Here is a 20,402-nt window from a genome sequence, read left to right on the forward strand (position 1 = left end):
AGCTTTTTGTTATGTAAGCTTTTACCAAAAATACTAGTAATATGGCTGTCATGTTGTTGGAAGGGAATAATTTTGGAGTTTTTTTGTTTTCGTTTTGAGACAGGGTCTCTCTGCTGCCCAGGCTGGAGTGCAGTGGCATGATCTCGGGTCACTGCAATCTCTGCTTCCTGGGTTCAAGTGATTCTTCCTCCTCAGCCTCCCGAGTAGCTGGGACTCCAAGTGCATGCTGCCACACCCGCCTAATTTTTGTATTTTTAGTAGAGATGGGCTTTCACTGTGTTGCCCAGGCTGGTCTTGAACTCCTGACCTCAAGTGATCTGCTGCCTCAGTCTCCCAAAGTGCTGAGATTACAGGCGTGAGCCACCACGCCCAGCCAAGAATCTAGTAATTTTTGGAAAAGGTAAAGAACCACAAGCCTACATCCTATGATTCACAGATCTAAGTGTCCTGACTGAAAGAAGGGAAAAGGGCAACATACAAACTACACTTCTGTGGACACCAAGTGTAGCTTGGCAGGAAAACATAAAGTCTGTATGTATAAAACCTTAAAGTTGAATGCCAATAATGCACCTGTCTGTGGCAGGTATGAGAGATTAAAACCTTACAATGTCGTTTGGATCAGACAACGGCTCTATTTTGATCCTGGAAAGCATCTCCAGTTGAAGACATTATATTCTCTGTGTTCTATTTCAAACCCCTGGAGCAGCGCAGCGGCTCCCAGTGACTACTGAGACACTGACATTGCTGCAGGCTGGGATGTCCCCCTTTAGGACAGCCATTTGTGATGTTTATCACGTCAAAGTTTCCCTCCATCTGACTGCATCAGAACTTATGTGAGATTCATTTTGGAAATTCTCAGTAACAGAACTCTACGCTGGCAGTCCTTCCCAATCCCCAAAGCTCCAGTGCATTATTCTTGTAAACAGCACTTTTATCTCCTCGTCTCTCTACCACAGAGGCCAAAAAGCGTTTTCCCCTAACATCCGAATACCTATTCAGATACCAGCCCTGCTCCCTCTCTTAAAATCTGTCTTCTCACCCGGGCGTGGTGGCTCACGCCTGTAATCCCAGCACTCTGGGAGGCCGAGGCGGTGATTACTTGAGGTCAGGAGTTCCGAGGCCAGCCTGAGCAGCATGGCAAAATCTGTCTCTGCTGAAAATATAAAAGTTAGTTGGGTGTGGTGGCGCGTGCCTGTAGTCCCAGCTACTTGGGAGGCGGAGGCAAGAGAATCACTTGAACCCAGGAGGCAGAGATTGCAGTGACCCGAGATCATGCCACTGCACTCTGGCCTGGTGAAAGAGTGAAACTGTGTTTAAAAAAAAAAATTCTGTCTTCCACTCCTTAAGCCCCAAAGGCTGTTTTGTTGTTGTTGTCATTTAAAACAGACACAGACTATGCTTCCCTCCTGATTTATTAAGACCAATATATTTAATTTGTATTTTTTGAAGAAACAGCACCTGGAAACCAGGGAGAAAGAAGCTGAAGCATGTAGAAGGTCATGAATTATTCAATTTGGTGTCAATAATTTGTCAGAAAAATCTTTTTTCAATAGCAATAGATAACTGTATTATAGTTCTATTTTATAATTATAATTAGAAACAATGGATGTTGAATATCCTTTCCTCAAAGTCATTTAGTCTCAACCCTTGGAAATGATTAAGCCAACAGTGCCCTGTAACAGAGAACTCCGGGAAACACAGACCCTCTGCATGGAATTCAAAGGGCTGCTTAATAGGAAGTTAAAGACCTCAAGTTCAGACTAAGGGTTCCAAGATCAGAAATCTCAAGTTTTCTCTTCTCTTTGACAATCAGGTTATATACAATGAATCAGACTGTGAGGCTCCAGCCCTCTTCTGTATCCCTGCTCGCTTTACCTCAGTGCATACCATACCCCTTCTTCCTCCAGTGTGAAACGTGCATAGATGTGTGTGTGAATATAAATATCTGTATTTACACATATATTCATATATATATATATATAAATATGCAATACAAAGACATAAGCAAGAAATTTTTTTCCTAATAACTATTTAATCAAAGACTGCAGAAAACTCAAGTTCTTCCCCCCAAAATTTCCCTTCTAACTTAAGAGCCAATTCCTGGACCAATTCCTGCTCAAAGAAAACATTTAAGAAGCACCTGCCCAACTATTACGCAGCAAATGCTGACACACTTTACGATGAGCTAAAAGGAAGCTATTTAACAGCCATTTCTACATCCTCCAGACTTTTTCTCATAAATTAAAGCATTATTGCAGGGAAAGAGTCAAAGAGCTACAGCAACAGGGACAAAATGTCATTCTGGATTCGCCAAGTTTCTTAACTCTTCAGAGAACCGGCAACAGGAACTTTGAGGGAAAATGAATTTTTAATGCTGGGGTTATTTCTTCTCCTTGCTCCCAACTCATTAATTCTGAAACTCTAAAGATATTGGAGATAGCACCTAATTCTTGCTCTTCCCATCAGACTCTCTAGTTCTGTCCAACCACAACTAACCCACGTGAAGATGGGTCAGACTAACCTATCTGGAAACTACCAGAGAGGCAATAAACCAAGGCACTGCCCTATATGACCTCACAACTCCCAAGTCTACCAGTCTCTAAGAAATCTTTCTAATTATGTGCTCACCAAATAATTTTTTCCTCTTGTTTCAAACTGTAACAGCCAAGAGGATACATATGCACTACTTGAATTATAATGGAAAAGATACAGATGAAAAGTCATTCAGAATAAGAAAATAATCTGTTCAGCACTGCATAAAATTCGAAGGCTGCTTAACATGAAGTTAAAGACCTCAAGTTCAGACTAAGTGTTCCAAGATCAGAACTGCGAGTTTTCTCTTCTCTCTGACAATCAGGGCAAGTTGAACCGTCTCTCCCTTGACTCCTATAAAGGCTCCAGATTCCTGAGTGTAAGCCTTCCAGCTGTAAAGAATGAACATCTGAAAAGTCCAGGCTATCTAGCCTCCTGCCTTGGGCATTATATCTAAACTGTGTCTGAAACATTTAAGGACAAGCCATTCCTAGAAGTAAATGCTTAACCACAACCATGTTCTGGTGTTAGACAAAATAATCTAAAATGCTTCTTCCCAGAATGGGAGGTCTCTCAGCCTTCCAGGCTAATTTAGGCTAAAAAGAAAAAACAGATTATATACACAGCAAATTACATCCCGTATACATTTCTTCCACTGCTTAACTATGTATTGAGGTCAGTAACTCGGTAACTAGTACTGAGGCCTCTAAGCCAAAGCAAGCATTTCTCATAGAGACACATTATTCACTTGGTGAAACTTAAGGGAGATCGGGCACACTCTGTATATATGCATCATTTCTGTTTTTCCTCTTGTGATGGTTAATCTTATGTGTCAACCTGACTAGGCCACAGGACGCCCAGATATTTGGTCATACAGTATGCTGGGTGTGCCAGTGAGGGTGGTTTGGGATGAGACTAACATTCCAATCAGCAGACTGAATAAAGCACACGGCCCTCCCTAATGTGAGTGGTCCTCATCCAATGAGTTGAAGGTCTGAACAGAACAAGTAAGGGAAAACTCCTCCTGCCTGACTGCTTGAGCTGAGACCTCAGTCTTTTCCTGCCTTTGAACTGGAGTGAAACTATCAGCTCCTTCTTGGGTCTCCATACTGGCTTTCAGACTGGAACTACACCAGCCGCTCTCCTGGATTTCTAGCTAGCCCACTGCAGATCTCGGGACTTCGCAAGCTCCGTAACTGTGTGAACCAATTCCTTAGGATAAATCTCAGGCTGGGCATGGTGGCTCCCACCTGTAATCCCAGCACTTCGGGAGGCCAAGGCAGGCAGATCACCTGAGGTCAGGAGTTTAAGACCAGCCTGGCCAACATGGCAAAACCCCATCCCTACTAAAAATATAAAACATTAGCTGGGCATCGTGGCAGATACCTGTAATCTTGGCTGCTTGGGAGGCCGAGGCAGAAGAATCACTGGAACCCAGGACGCAGATGTTGCAGTGAGCTGAGATCATGCCACTGCCCACCAGTGTAGGTGACAGAGTGAGAGACTCTGTCTCAATAATAATAATAATAATAATAATAATAAATCCACAAAGAACCCTAACTCCTCAACGTAAATTAACCTGGACATCTGAGGTACCTCCCATTATGAGAAGAAACACAACAGATTTGTTAAGAGGGACAGGTCTGGGAAACAGCAAAATGAGTCTCACGTCCTCTATCCATCAGAGCAAAAACAGTGAAGAAAATTTCAGGTAACTTAGTCTGATGCTATGTGCTATACTGTGTATAAAAAGGCAGATCCCTATCCAGCACTTTGTCTCTACCACTTGTAAAGCTTTCAGATCTTTGTAAAGAACTCAGATCCTTTCTAGTTCTCTAGGCATTAGTTCTCTAGCAGAAAGTAAAACTACTGCCTGTCCTGGCATTTCCAGACGCTGACAGACAAACAAAAGCGTTCAGGCTGTGATAATTTTTCTGAGACAACTGACATTGTGTTCTTGAAAACTCTAATGAGACAACTGACATTGTGTTCTTGAAAACTCTAATGTGTTCCAACTTCAACACAGCCTTCCTCCATCTAAGTCACGGCCAAATATTCATAATTCACCTCATTTCCTTAAGTCTCCCTCCCCAGTTCAAAACCAATGTGTATTCTCAAGCTATATTTCAGGGGCTACCCACAGTAAGTAGATCTCATTCCCCAAATAAACAATCACTACAGAGGTGTAATATGGGAGGTATATGAGAAAACATCTTTTATTCCCTCTGAGCCCAGCTGAATCATACTTTCTGGTCACAACTTTTAGAAGCAGGCTATTATTGCAGCAGGCCACTCCCCAACTTTTTCTTTGCCCTCCCTGACTCCTTTATCCGCTACCAAAGTACAGGAAAAGGTATCTCTAGCCCCCTTCCATCACCCACAAATCAGCATATGATAGTCAACAGAAACTGGGAAAGACTTCTAGCCAAGAAAGAAACCCATTAGAGAGTGGTGCTCTTGTTCTGATCATAGTAAACTGTCAAAGGCTAATGTGACAACATTAATGGTGCCCCTCTATACCTTCTTCAGGCACACCAACAGCTGTTACATGTCTCCCCTTTTGAGATTTTGAAGTTTACACAACATTCCTTACCTTCTTCATTTATTCAACGTTAAACACTTAAATACTACAAAGAGCATGGGCATGGGGTGCTACTAGGCTGAAAATATAAGGCCTACCTCTCCCAGGCCAAGCTGATTTGGACATGATCACGTTGGTCAGTATAGCCAGAACCAAGCGGAAAAGATGAAAAATAGGCTTAAAGAGTTAAAATGTGACAACGTAAAATCTGAACTCCTGAAGACCAATGAGTTACTAAAAACAGTGAACTGGCTGAAGATGCTTACTGCATCTATTTCTGTGACACAAATTATTTTAAGATTACTAGGAAAAAAGACAGTAAACAATGAGTTGAGCACTTTGAGATGTTGAGGCAGGAGGATCGCTTGAGCCCAGGAGTTTGAGACCAGCCTGGGCAACATGGCAAAACCCTGTCTCTATAAAAACACAGATATTACCCAGGCATAGTGGCACACGCCTGTAGCCCCAGCTACTCGGGAGGCTGGGGTGGGAGGATCACTTGAGCCTGGGAGGTCGAGGCTGTGGTAAGCTGAGATCGTGCCACTGTACTCCAGCCTAGGCAACAGAAAGAAACAAACAAAATCAGTGAGTTGGGGATCATTTTTTACACTCTTCAAAGCAATGTATGCTGCCCAACTCTTTCCCAAAAAGGAAATGGAATCAGATTCCTACCAACATAAGGCTCCCAAAATACATTATGTAGCTTTCTGGGGAAACTGCATCAACAGAAGTAGTCTTTAAAAATGAAAGTAAGAAAACTAAGCACATGATGGTAAAGCCCTTTTCCCTTCTCACCGTAATTCTTTGATTTGTGCTCCAGGAATCAAGACAAAACAAAATCATTAGTCTTAGATTCCTGAATTAATTTGGCCTCACCTCACAGCTAATGTGATCAAGAGTAGATTTTTTTAAATATAATTAAGACAAAAGGACTTATATCAGCAGGACTTTAGGGCTGTGGTTCCACTGTTTTTACAGTAAAATACCCTAATGGTGGGGTAGAGGGTGGAGAAGGAGGTGGAAACCTCTGTTACAAAGGCGACATGGCAGATAGCAGGACCCTAACCAGACTAAGGGATTGATTCCATTCAGGTGGGGGGAGTACTACATAATTCAGTTTCACACTTATAAAATTATCACTCTGAATTCACGAATAAGAGGCATTTGGTTGTAGATACAATTCCATCTGTAGATACTAACTTTAAATTTAGAGAAGAAAAACATTCATTGCATTAATATTATGCGTTGGGTTTCTTATGTGATTCCTATATCCATCTACTAATTTTTTGTTTTGATACAATTTACAGCTATGGTCAGATGATTACCATAGCCCTGATTCAGGTGTGGTCTTTAGCTTCAGAAAGTCCATCGGTCATGTAGCTGACTGTCATTGCTAAATCTGTTGCTTGCAGAGGCCTCAGAGCTCTGGCTTTGCTGAGTAGAGTCCTCACCATTTAAGCTCTTCCTACATACAGGACATGTGTCATGCTGAAACAGAAAAGTATTAGTCTATGTGAAGATCCTGGCCTGAGAAGCTGGGAGTACTGCACACTTAAGTAACCCTGAGAACTGTCACATCAAAACTCCTGACTTGAAATAGAAAAACAAGAGGGAATGCATCCTCATACTGCATGCTCTGGGGTCTAAGGTGTGATGCCAGGATATCTCCCAAACAGAACCTTGAGCAGAGCTGACAGGTACAATTCTAGTCCAGCAACTTAGTAAGAGCTAACACGTACCACCAAACAGAGCTAAGCACAAACAGTGAGCGATCTATGACAAGAGGGTAACTGCCCATTACTTTCCATACGATCGAGAGCAGAGGTCAGCAAACTTTTTGTTTAAAGGGACAGAAAATTGGCCAGGTGCACTGGCTCACGCCTGTAATCCCAACACTTCTGGAGGCCGAGGCAGGCGGCTAGAGGTCAAGAGTTTGAGACCAGTCTGGCTAACATGGCAAAACCCCATCTCTACTAAAAATACAAAAATTGGCCGGGTATGGTGGTACATGCCTGTAATCCCAGCTACTCTGGAGACTGAGACACAAGAATCACTGGAACCCAAAAGGTGGAGGTTTCAGTGAGCAGAGATCACACCACTGCACTCCAGCTGGGGTGACAGAGTGAGACTCCATCTCAAAAAAAAAAAAAAAAATTATTTACAGTAACAGGTGGGAGGCCACAGTGGCCTGTGGAACACAGTTTGTAACCCTTGGCCAGAAAAGTTCTAAACAAGTAACAGTTATCAGAGTGAGCTAGGGATTTACAGGATAAAATCTGATCTACTTGGATCTCGAGGAACTGTTAACTATACCTGTACTCTCAATCATCCCCCAAGAAGCCATGACTTGCTGTACTCACCAGTTCTAACCACGGTACAATACAACTGCTGTGAAAGAAGTGATTGCAAGGTAACTGCCGGACTTCCTCTTCAACTGTGTAATCTTCTTTGCATACTGGACACTCTAAACCCATATCTGTTGAAGAAGGAAATGCCTTTTACAGTAAACGAAGAAAAGGAAGAAAAACTAACCCAATGTCTCTACCAACCCTGCAAATGCATAAAGAAAAGGCATAAGAGGCGGGTGCAGAGGCTGACGCCTATTATCCCTGCTCTACAAAAAATATAAAAATTAGCCAGGCATGGTGGCGTGTGCCTTTAGTCCCAGCTACTCTGGAGGCTGAGGCAGGAGAATCACTTGAACCTGAGAGGCAGAGGCTGTAGTGAGTCAAGGTCAAGCCACTGCACTCCAGCCTGGGCAACAGAGCAAGACTCTGTCTCGAAGAAAAAAAGAAAAAGAAAAGGCACAAGAGACAAAAGAAAATGTATGTATACTCGAGTGGCAGGCAGGTAAGAGGCATGAATTATATTTCAAAATGAGGGTAACGATGGTAGTAAACAGAGACATGAAAAGGAGAAATGATGAATGGGGCCTACTCCAAAAAGGCCTACAGAGGAACTACATAAGGCCCATTTCTTGATGTAAAGAGTTGGAAGAAATAAACTGGGGCTTAGATGATCTGTTGAGTAAAACAGAAAAAACATCTTCCCAAAGATGTGATAGCCCTCTGGCAGTCAGTTTCCATTGTCAACCTGTCCACCACAGCCAAGAAATTCATCTCGGCAATCTTAGCAGTTCAGTGTCTTAAGCCACTTGCCACTTTTACCATGCTCTTTGCAGCATGGAATGAAGGATCCTACTTCAGTGTGGCTACCCTGAAGTTCTCTGTAAAAATTGTTAATGAGGGCCGGGCATGGTGGCTCACACCTGTAATCCCAGCACTACTTTGGGAGGCCAAGGCAGATGGATCACCTGAGGTTGGGAGTTCAAGACCAACTTGGCCAAGATGGTGAAATCCCGTCTCTACTAAAAATACAAAACTTAGCTGGGCATGGTGGCGGACACGTGTAATCCCAGCTACTCGGGAGGCTGAGGCAGAGAATTGCTTGAATCCAGGAGGCGGAGGTTGCAGTGAGTTGAGATTGCACCACTGCACTTCAGTCTGGGCAACAGAGCAAGACTCCATCCCCCCAGAAAAGAAAAAAAGAGTTAATGAAAAGCTATATCATAAGTGGTGCTGCAGAACTGCAAATCGAAAGTTTAGCTCAGGTCACCAAATCAAGAGCAGAAAGCCGTCTTCTCTGAGAAGAAACAGTCACGAACTATACTGGGAGTTCCAAGCAGCAAGTTTTGAGTTTACCAAATATGTCTAATACTACCAGCTAGTCTATATGCCTAGCGGCTGGGATGTGCTCCATGCCCCAACAGCAGATAAGGCATTTGGAGCAGTCTGCTACTTAACAGATTTACTCTTTACTCTCCATTCCCACCAACTTTGGCCTAATTCTTTTACTTCTCATGCCCGGTGTGCTGCAATGGCCTCCCGGCTAGTATCCCAAATTCTGTTATCTTAACCCTCCAAACATATCCTATACTTTGCTACAACTTAATTTTCCCTAAAATCAGCTTCAGAGCAATTCCCAGCTCCTCTTCACTTGGATTCTCACCTGGAAACTCGAAAACCAATAAATTAAACATGTAAAACATCACTTCATCTCCTTACCCAAACCAGTGCCATTCACTATTTCCCCATCCCTGAAGATGGCAGCACCGTGTTTATAGTTACAAAGCTGGGAAATCTTAGAATTATTTCTGACTCTTTCCCCTCCTTCATCCCATTATGCAATCAGTGAGGAAAGCCTTTCTCCAAAATGATCTGGCCGGTGTGGTGGCTCACGCCTGTAATCCCAGCACTTTAGGAGGCCAAGACAGGTAGATCACAAGATCAGGAGTTTGAGATCAGCCTGGCCAATATGGTGAAACCCTGTCTCTTTAAAAATAAAGAAATAAAAATTAAAAAAACAAAAACAAAAACAAAATGATCTTAATCTATGCTTTCCTTTCTCTTAGCATTGTCACCATCACCTGAACCCCACCTGGACGGCTGCGACAGACTCTAATACCTGTTCCTGCTCTCTCTCGCTTCCAATATATTTCACACACTGCCCCAAACTAATCTTCCCTAAAGACCACTTTACTGAACTCACACACCAGGTATATGTTGATATTCTTATGTTAGTTCATACTTTCCTTAAATAGAATGACCTAAGATGGCCCACCTTGTCTTTGAAATCTCTCATTCTAAACCTAAATTGATGGTTTAGCTCCAAAATGCTATCCCTCGTCACTAAATTCCTTCAGTGCTTATAAATAAAAGAATATCTATGACTAATATACCTAACTGTACCTGACACAAAGGAGATTTAAAACAAACTCCCAGCCTCCTACTGTTTTCTATTCTCCTTTCCCCAATGTCAGTATCATGTGTCCAATACAGTTTTTAATCATTTGGTAAGTTTTTCTTCAACTTACTAGAATCAAGTCTCATCTATCTTTATACCTCCTTTATTCCCACGGCACCTAAAAAAGAGACATGGTCATTGCTCAGGAAATACCTACCGACTAACCTAAGGGGTAGGAACTCTCCAGATCTGGCACTCAGGTAGCAATTAGGGCTATGGCTTCACAAAAAGGTCCTCAATATAGGAAGATATCACGGATTTTTTTTTTTCTTTTTCTTTTTGTTCATTTTTTAAACTTTTCACCTGTCAGAAAATCCTGGGATTTTGAACAGAGATCAGAAGCTGACAGAGTAAGTATAAAAATGAACCTACCAACTTGTTCCTGAGTTACTGTCACTGTTGGAAGAGACGTGATCTTTTCCTTGTCAGCTGGGGGAGGACCTGTGTTTTCCAGTTGTCCTAAAAGCTACAAAAAAAAAAAAAAAGAGAGAGAGAGAAAGAAAAAGACGAAGTGGCAGACATCTCAGTATCCCTGGAGAGGGAGCTGCTCCAGCTGAGAACAAACAGTGCAGATATCAGGTATGTTAGTTACTCTTACTTCTGCAAGGCTCTGAGAGGCTTGGGTTCCCCCTTTCCTGCTGCCAGAACACTCATAATTGCTTCACAATTTCAGAGTGACATTGGTATAAGCCTACAGACAAACCCTTGATTGCAAGGCCCACCTTTGGGCATAAAGCAACGTCAGAGGCAGCAAAAGGGTTGTGATGTCATGAATGAAACTACAGCTTAATAAAAAGTAATATGTAACTGGTCCAAAAGCTTCACTCTGCTGGAAGAACAAAAAGTAGGAGTATGAAAAGTAGCATAACGTAAGCCAAGAAATAGGTAAATTACTGCCTATAAGATGACTGAATTTAAAGGACATGCTTTCTATTCTCAGAAATCCGCAAGGGAAATGAAAAACCAATCAAATTAAAATGAACATAAACAAATGGAAGCAATTATACACGGCATGGGAATACCCTTTTCTCTGCTTCCTTCCCCTACTTTGTTCCATCTAGCAGAAACCCCAGCTTCAACATGTGAGGAAACCCTCCTTTTTTGTGAAATACTTGTTAATAGAATCCTTATAGGACTGAACAAGAGAGACCAAAAATACAAAATACAATTTGTTATAGAAGTCTTTTCTTCCTGCGGAGGTGAAATCATCTTCTAGAAATTCTCTCGGATCTAGAAAGTGCATGGATGCCGAGCTCACCCCATAAATCATTCATCCCTTTAGTAAAATGGAAACCACAAAGCTCAAAATATTAGAGAAAGCAAAGTGACTCCCATTTCAGAAAGTAGCAGAAGGAAAGCAGGAAGTCTGTGGAACCATGAGACACACTGAACAGACACCCTCAAAAGGCAGCTCCTCACCTGGGTTACAATGGCATCAAGCCCTGTCTGACCCCAGGCATAGTCCCCAGGGTTGGAGTGCAGCATCCCGCTCCTATACATGAGATGAGACAGACAGCATTAGATGGAGTGACCAGGCTCTGCCTTACACCACAGAAAAAACATTGGCAGAGGGATCCCGTTCTCTCTCAGAGCTGGAAAGTCACTAGTCCTCCAGGATCAAGAGGCAAAGAATTCTGTGTATTTTCAAGATCAAACAGATTATCTAGAGATAGTTATCTCATTCTGTAGGAATTTTACTTAACTAGAACATAAAATGTGAAGCTACCTAAAGTACCACATGACATGCCAGAACAAAAAGAGTGACTCATTGCCTGTTGGTTTCAAAAATGTGTCTTTTCTGTGCCCACTTATATTAAACACAGATGGAGCTGCTTTTTAAGGAGAGTTTTCCTTCATAACTGGTCAAAATCTACACCAAACATCCCTCATTATAAGAAGCCACCCACAGTTCTGGACAATGGGGAGCTTTCAAGTAGAGAAGCAGCCATAGCAGTCTCTTTGAATCACAACTCAGAGCAATTACAAAAGGGACTTGGCAACACCTTCTCTCCCCACCTCCCCAGCTGCTGGTATACTATCAGCAGAGGTCCAGACTACTAGATGACAGAGGTCCTAGAAGGACTGAGGTTCCTTTGAACAAAGAAGCCTTCTGGGCCACTGTTAGAAGTGGCAAATAATTTTCCAGACAAGAAGAAATTCCATCTTTAATGCCTATCATACATAAGCGTCACTCTGATTCTGAATTAGAGCCTATTGTTTCTTCTGACAAATCTTCTCACTTTGAAAAAACAAAGTTCAGCATAATATTTTCAATTTCAGAAATTCTTAAGGAATAAAATATTCCTGTACAGGGGAAACCCACAAATCAGATACCAAGCCTGGCAGGGACCAACTCATTCCCTACCTCAACAGAACTCTCAGACCTGCATATAAAAGGAATCAAGACAATTCTAGCACCCAAACATCCTGGGGGACCAGGACAGCTCTCTTCCTGAGCCTGAGCAATAAAAAAAAAAAGTTCTAATTAAGTTTGGGCTCAGCAGATAATGGCAGTCTAGCAGCCTCCAGTTACATCCACATACTCACCTATGCAGCTCTTTTTCTCTACTGCACAGAAATGACAGCACCTAATAAAATGATGTCACTCCAACAGAGTAAGATAGACAGCAGTTAGTTACTTACCAGGAAAAAGGGTGTGGAGATCCAGGAATGGCAGAATTTGCAAAGAATCCTGCAAAGATGTGTTGTAGTATTCTGTTAGAGAAGAAAAAATTAGATAAGACAGCAGACTAATGAAAGTACTTTACAGACCCATGGCTGCCTGATCACCAGCTACGTCCCTAAACCAAAACCAAAATGGCTTCTCCTTGGCTGTTACACAAGAGACAGCATCAGAAATCAGCCTGCCACGCAGCAGTGTGCTATTTTGTTATTATGGCTATCTTCCTGAGCTCTGCTATCATTTTTTTTTTTTTTTTTTTTAAATAATAGGGATGGGGTTTCTCCATGTTGGCCAGGCTGGTCTCAAACTCCTGACCTCAGGTGATCCACCCACCTCAGCCTCCCAAAGTGCTGGGACTACAGGTGTGAGCCACCATGCCCGGCTGCTCTGCTATCTTATAGATTAATAGATTTTTGTGAATTATGCTAGAAGGGGATCTGATGGTATAGTCTAGTTTTCAAACTATGTTCTTTGTATATCTGACACCAATATGAGGTAGGGTTAAAGGGGATGCTGAGCCCGTGGAATTCTGGACCCACCTCCCTTTAACAAGGGTAGTTCCATTTTTGTATGTTGTACACATTGGGTTTCTGAATATCATTTAAAGTGTCCTTTTTTTAAAAAAAAAGTTTAATCACTAATTCCATTTTAAGGTTGTTTCCAATGACTATGACACAAACACATATAAGTACATCCATGCTTGGCATGTGTCACTCTGAATATTCCAGATGGCACAGGAACACAGCTCTTTATACAAATGAGTCTTTGTTACCCAAAGAGATATGGAAGTGACACCTCGGCAAAAGAAAAACCTGAAGAAATTGTTCCCTTAGATCTTCTGTGTTCTGGATGATCTGATTTTTTTTTTTTTTGGAGACGAAGTCTCACTCTACCACCCAGGCTGAAGTGCACTGGCTCAATCTCGGCCCACTGCAACTACCACCTCCTGGGTCCACGTGATCCTCGTCTCAGCCTCCTGAGTAGCTGGCATTACAGGTGCCCACCACACCCAGCTAATTTTTTGTATATTTAATACAGACGGGGTTTCACCATGTTGGCAAAGCTGGTCTCAAACTTCTGACCTCAGGTGATCCTCCCACCTCAGCCTCCCAAAGTGCTGGGATTACAGGCGTTGAGCCTCTGCACTGGGCAATTACATGCAATTTTAAGTCCCTGGTTCCCACTTTACTTATTAGGCCAACTAGCATAACGAGGGTAGCAGCCAACATTACACTTTCCCTGTTGTTAAAGTTCCACAGCAGCTAACTACACTGTTCCATTTGTTTGTTTACTTGCCTTTTTAAAATTTTTCGTTATTTTTAACTGACAAAAATTGTCTCTATTATGGTATAGAACGTATTTTGAAGCATGTGCGCACTGTGGAATGACATATGCATTACCTCACAAACTTATTTGCAACAGTAACACTAAAGATCTACTCTCTTAGCAGTTTTCAAATGTACAAAACACGGGTGGTTGTTCTGTTCTGTTCTGTGCTGTGATGGAGTCTTGCTCTGTCACCCTGGCTGGAGTGCAGTGGCACGATCTCAGCTCACTGCAACCTCTGTCCCCAGGTTCAAGCAATTCTTGAGCATTAGCCTCCCAAGTAGCTGGGATTACGGGCGCACACCACCACGCCCGCCTACTTTTGATATTTTTAGTACAGATAGGGTTTCACCATGTTGGCTGGGCTGTCAAGTAATCCGCCTGCCTTGGCCTCCCAAAGTGCTGGGATTACAGGCATACGCCACCACACGTGGCTGAAAACACTACAGAATTATTAACTACAGTCACCATGCTGTGCAACAGATGTCTTGAACTTTTAACTGAAATTTTGTGTCCTTCAACCACTATCACCTTAATTCACCCCCTCTGCCCTACAGCCCCTGGTAACTACCGTTCTACTCTCAGCGTCTATAAATTCAATTTGTTTTTCAGAATGCTTAGTGTTATTTTTAAAGTATGTCCAAAAATTATTTGATAATCTTCCCTTGAGTATGGGCTGGACTTAGTGACTCACTTTACAACAGAATATGGCAGAATTGATAATCTGTGACTTCCAAGACAAGGTCAAAAAACGGGGGGAAATGGCCAGCTGTGATGGTTAATGCCTGTAATCTCAGTACTTTGGGAGTCTGAGGTGGGCAGATCACTTGAGGTCAGAAGTTCAAGACCAGGCTGGCCAACATGGCGAAACCCTTTCTCTACTAAAAGTACAAAAATTAGCCAGGCATGGTGGCAGGTGCCTGCAGTCTCAGCTACTCAGGAGGATGAGGCAGGAGAATCACTTGAACCCAGGACGCAGAGGTTGCAGTAAGCCAAGATTGTGCCATTACACTCCAGCCTTTTTTTTTTTCTCTCTCTCAAAAAAAGGTGGGGGTGGTGATAAGGTGTTTTCTCCTGGTGCTTCTGTTGGATCAATCACTTGCTCTGGGAGAGTGCCGTATCAAGCAGTCCCACAGAAAGGTCCACGTGATGAGGAACTGAGTCCTCCTTCCAACAGCCAGAGCAAAACTGCCAGATTATGTGTACAGCCTAGTCAGTTCTGTAGATGACTACCGCAGTGGCCAACATCTGACTGCAAGCTCATGAAATCCTGGGCCAGAACCACCCAGCTACGCTGCTCCAGATGAACCTGTTCCTGACCAAGTGAAGCTGTCAGATATTAAATATTTGTTGTTTTAAGCCACTAAGCTCTGAGGTCATTTGTTATACGGCAATAGATAACATACAGATTTTGGTATCTGGATACGGGTGCAGCTAGCTATAACAAAGACCTAAAACATGAGAATACTGAACCCAGCAGTTGGGCAGAAGTTAGGACTTTGAGGAGCGGATCAGTGAAGTTTGAAGAGCCTTGAAAAAGCAGTAGAAACACTAATGGCCTTTGAGGAAGTTAGGGTGAGAGATTAGGAAAACGCAGAAAAAATCTTATTAGAAACTGGAGGGAAAGGGATCCTTGTTCCACACTGGCAAAGTTGTTGCCTTACCATAACATGGAAGGTAATGTGGTCCACAGACTGGTTGATAATCTAACTAAAGAGATACCCACTTTTGAAAGTACCTCTTGGTTTCTTGTTGCTTACTTTAAAATGCAAAAGAGGGATGAATTAAAGGAAGGACAGACAAATTACATAATTCTGAGAATTCCCAGCATCTCCAGATAGTAAATAACACTAAAATTAAGGAACAGATTTCAAACAAAGATTGAATCCAGGGAACCGCCAAAAGACTGATTTCAGATGAAGCCAAGGATTAGGCTAAAACAATTCTTTGTTAAGACCTCAGAAAGGGCCTGGTGTGGAGGCTCATGCCTATGACGCTAGCACTTTGGGAGGCCAATGTGGTAGGATCACTTGAGGCCAGGAGTTTGAAACCAGCCTGGCCAACATGAAGAAACCCTTTTCTACTAAAAATCCAAAAATTAGCTGGGCATCCCAGCTACTCAGGAGGCTGAAACATGAGAATCACCTGAACCTGGGAGGCAGAGGTTGCAATGAGCCAAGATCACACCACTGCACTCCAGCCTGGGTGACAGAGTGAGGCTCTGTCTCCAAAACAACCACTACCACCTCAGAAAGACTGAAAATGGTACCTAAAAAATCATTCAGTTAGAAAGCTGGACTAAGTTTAAGAGTGTTGTGTTAGTTTCCTAGGGCTGCTATAACAAACTACCACAACCTGGGTAGCTTAAAACAAAAGGAATTTATTTGCTGTTCTGGAGGGTGTCAGTAGGGTTAGTTCCTTCTGGAAGTTCTGAGGGAGATCAGTTCCATGACTCTCTCCTGGCTTCTGGTGGTGGTTGCCAGCAATCTTTGCCATTCCTTGGTTTGTAGACGTATGTCCCCCCAGTCTCTGTCATCACATGGCTTTCTTCCCTGTGTCTTCTGTGTTCATGTCCAAATTTCTATCTTTTTTTTTTTTTTTTTTGAGGCAGAGTCTCCCTCTCACCCGGGCCAGAGTGCAGTAGGGTGATCTCAGCTCACTGCAACCTCTGCCTCCAGGTTTAAGCGATTCTCATCCTCAGCCTCCTGAGTAGCTGGGATTACAGGCATGCACCACCATGCCTGGCTAATTTTTTTTTATTTTTAGTAGACATGGGGTTTTACCATGTTGGCCAGGCTGGTCTCAAACTCCTGACTTCAGGTGATCCACCTATCTTGGCCTCCCAAAGTGCTGGGATTACAGGAGTAAACCGCTGCACTGAGCCAAATTTCTCTCTTCTTATAAGACTATCAACGATTGAATTAGGGCCCTTCCTGATCCAGTATCATCTATTATAACTTGGCTATATCAGTAAAGACTCTATTTCCAAACAAGGTAATATTCACAGTGACCTTATCAGGATTAGCATGTGAGCAAAGCTTTCTGGGGGACACGACTGTACCCACTACAAGTGGAAACCCTCAGCAATCCCAGTAGAAGCCCAAGGTGGAAAAAGCCTATTTAGAAGAGATTTGTGGGTGTGGCTTTTGCCTAATGGCATGAATCCCAGTAAGATTCACAGGATACTCAAAGTTTTAAAAAGAAACACTTCCAGCCTAAACTAAAAGGTACAAAAATAGTACAAAATGAAAACAGGTCTTTGGGCCCTCAAATTTCTACCAGCAAGAAGCAGGCTAAGAAAACTATGCAGCTACAAATTTACTTTCAATGGAAAAGAAAGGATGACTAAAAGGGTGGACTCCCGAGTCACAGAAAACTCCTGGGTAGAAGTGGAAGTTAAGTCCTAGTCAAGGAACTTCTGACATCTGTCGAGACAACTATCAGAATTGCTATGAACCAGCGACTTCCTTATGCCTCCATTTTCCCTTTTGGAACAGGAAATCTCTATACCTGTTCAAAATCACTGCCTGTCCACATCACTGTATGTTGGGTATGTGATGGGTAGATAACTTGTCCTCTCTAGTTCACAGGTCCTCATATCAAAAGGAATTGTACCCGAGGAACTATACCCAAGGAGCCATGCCCACACTTGGACCTAATTAAAGGACAACTTCTATTTATAATATAGGACAACCTACCTATATTTCAAGCAGATGCTACAGAAGAAGGAGACTTTTGATAGCTCTTTGGAGAAAGTGAGTGCATCTTCACATGGGAGAAGTGTAAACAGTTTGTGGCTAGAGGGCAAACTGCGGTGATTTTAAAATATAACCATAAATTCTTTAGAGGTGGAGCAGACAATTCTCTTCTCCTTGAATGTGGGCTAGACTTAGTGATTCACCACCTTTTACAGATAACATGGAGCAGAAACGACAGTGTGTGACTTCCAAATTTAGGATATAAAAAGGCACTATGAGGTTTTTCTTCTTCCTCTATTACTGTCTTGGATCACTAACTCCAAGAGAAGCTAGCTGCCAATTAATAGGGGCATTCAAGGAGCCCTATGGAGAGGCCCAGATGGTGAGGAACTAAGGTCTCCTGCCAACAGTCATGTGAGGGAGCCATCTTGGAAGTGGATCTTCCAGGCCCAGTTAAGTGTTCAGGTGCCTGCAGCCACAGCGGACATGCTGATTATAACCTCATGAAGCCCTTCACCAGAACCACAGAGCTAAGCTGCTCCCAAATTCCTGACCCTCAAAAATAGTGAGAAAATAAATATTGTCATAGGCTGTTAAATTCTGGGGTAATGTGTTATAAAAAGCAATAGGTAACTAACATATACCCACTTTATTTACCAGTGACAAGAAGGGCAAATAATCACATGCTTAAACTGACCAGTAAGTAAATGGTAATAATCAAGTTTAAGAGACAGCCTAGTCCTTGAAGCTGTAAAAGTTAACTCTGTACGAATGATTGGGATCAGCAGGAACAATTCGCCAGCAGCTGATGAGCTGATGACTCCTCTTTCTCGGCTGCTTACTCTCCGGAAGTCAGATGTTAGCTCCAGTAGTAACAGAGCAGCAGTGACAGGGACTGCTCAGGGAGGCCCAATGCATACAAGCTATTGCTCAAGAACAACAGTTGACCGAGTATTTACACTGAATTTTGTTCATTAAAAACACAATCTTGTTAAAGCTAAATGTCTGGGAGGATGTGGAGGGAAGGAAGCTAGTGTGTACATTTTGTTTTAGAAACTTACACAAGAGAAAAATCAACCCACTGGGTCTGGAAGGGAAGTCACATGCTAAAACCAGGTAAGAGTCTTCATAGCTTCCAGAGGTGTACCCTCATACTTCCCTGGCTGTCCTTCTCAGTCTCCTTTGCTTATTCTTCCTTATCTTCCAAACTTCTAATCATTGAGGGCCCAGGCCTCGATTCTCTGAGCGCTACTATTTCCTATCTTGACTTCTTTGACAATTTTACCCAGCTTTATAATCTTTTTTTTCCAGATGGAGTCTTGCTCTGTCACCAGGCTGGAGTGCAGTGGCACGATCTTGGCTCACTGCAACCTCTGCCTCCTGGATTCAAGCGACTCCCCTGCCTCAGCCTGGGACTACAGGCTCACACCACCACGCTTGGCTAGTTTTTTGCATTTTTAGTAGAGATAGGGTTTCACCATGTTGGCCAGGATAGTCTTGATCTCCTGACCCTGTGATCCTCACCTCAGTTTCCCAAAGTGCTGGGATTACAGGCCTGAGCCACTGTGCCCAGCCCCAGTTTTATAATTTTAAATACCATATATAGGCCACAACTTCCAAATTTTACATCCAGCTAAGACCTCTGCCTACCCAACATCTCCCCTTGTATAGTAAGCACCTCAAACTTATGTTCCAAACTGAATGAACTTAAATTTCTCCTCCTAGTGTTCTCCATGTAACTCCAAACTCACTCCTCCTAGTGTTCCCATGTAACTCCAAACTCACTCCTCCTAGTGTTCCCATGTAACTCCAAACTCACTCCTCCTAGTGTTCCCATGTAACTCCAAACTCACTCCTCCTAGTGTTCCCATGTCAGCGGATGGTGGCTCCATTTTTTTTGTTGTTCAGGCCAAAAACCCTGGTGATATAACTCTACTTTCTGTTATACCCCACATCCAATCTATCAGCAAATCCCATCATGCATATTGCCAAACTATCTGAAATCAAACCATTTTTTCACTACTCTCAACTCAACCACTGGCATCTCTAGCTTATATTAATGCAACAGCCTCTTAAATGGGTTCTCTGCTGTGTCTCTGCCTCACACACTTGCAGCCCCCCATTCTATTTTCAGCACAGCAGTTAGAGCAATCATTTCAAGATATAAATGACACCTAAACTTTCCACTGGAATAGAAGCTTTACAGTCGCCAACTAGGCTTCATATAATCGACTGCCCACCTCCCCATTCCTACTCCCATCAACTTCTCCTACCATTCCCCTCCCCTTCTCTACTCCATACTGCTCTCTCCTTGTTGGTACATTCCTGCACTTCCTTGGTGTCTATTCTAACACTTTCTCAACAAGACCTTTGCTGACTGTGTTCTTTTTGAAACTTCACTTCGCCTATATTCCCTATCTCCCATCCCTGCTTGTCTTCCACCATAGCACTTACTACTGCTTAACATTCTATTTTGATTATCTATCTTTGCCCATTAGTACTTACACAAGGGCAGTCATTTTTGACTATTTATTGCCAACATCTGGCAACAGTAATACACACCATCTGTTGAGTAAATTAAGAGACCTCTTACGGGCCAGGCAAAGTGGCTCACACTTATAATCCCAGCAGATTGGGCCAAGATGGGAGGTTCACTCAAGCCCAGGAATTCAAGACCAGTCTGGAAAACACAGGGAGACCCCACCTCTACAAAAAAAAAATTTTTTTTTAATTAGCTAAGCCTAATGCTGCACACCTGTGGTCCCAGCTGCTTAGAAAG

At 42.8% G+C, this 20,402-nt stretch overlaps 1 protein-coding gene across 2 annotated transcripts in view; it reads right to left on the reverse strand.

Annotated features, from left to right (window-relative positions):
• Nucleotides 1–1,394: 1,394 nt before the first annotated feature.
• The window catches only part of RNF115 (ring finger protein 115), an 85,297-nt gene continuing 66,289 nt past the window's right edge, over nucleotides 1,395–20,402 (reverse strand). For both annotated transcript variants that reach the window (XM_078355454.1, XM_078355455.1), the window contains 5 exons: nucleotides 12,560–12,631; nucleotides 11,336–11,408; nucleotides 10,289–10,382; nucleotides 7,474–7,589; nucleotides 1,395–6,601 (listed from right to left, as the gene is read on the reverse strand). In XM_078355454.1, the coding sequence (XP_078211580.1) occupies nucleotides 6,470–6,601; nucleotides 7,474–7,589; nucleotides 10,289–10,382; nucleotides 11,336–11,408; nucleotides 12,560–12,631 (487 nt within the window). In that variant the 3' untranslated portion in view covers nucleotides 1,395–6,469. The remainder of the gene's footprint in view (nucleotides 6,602–7,473; nucleotides 7,590–10,288; nucleotides 10,383–11,335; nucleotides 11,409–12,559; nucleotides 12,632–20,402) is intronic.

The sequence above is a fragment of the Callithrix jacchus genome, chromosome 18 (assembly GCF_049354715.1).
Source record: "Callithrix jacchus isolate 240 chromosome 18, calJac240_pri, whole genome shotgun sequence".
NCBI lineage: Eukaryota > Metazoa > Chordata > Mammalia > Primates > Cebidae > Callithrix > Callithrix jacchus.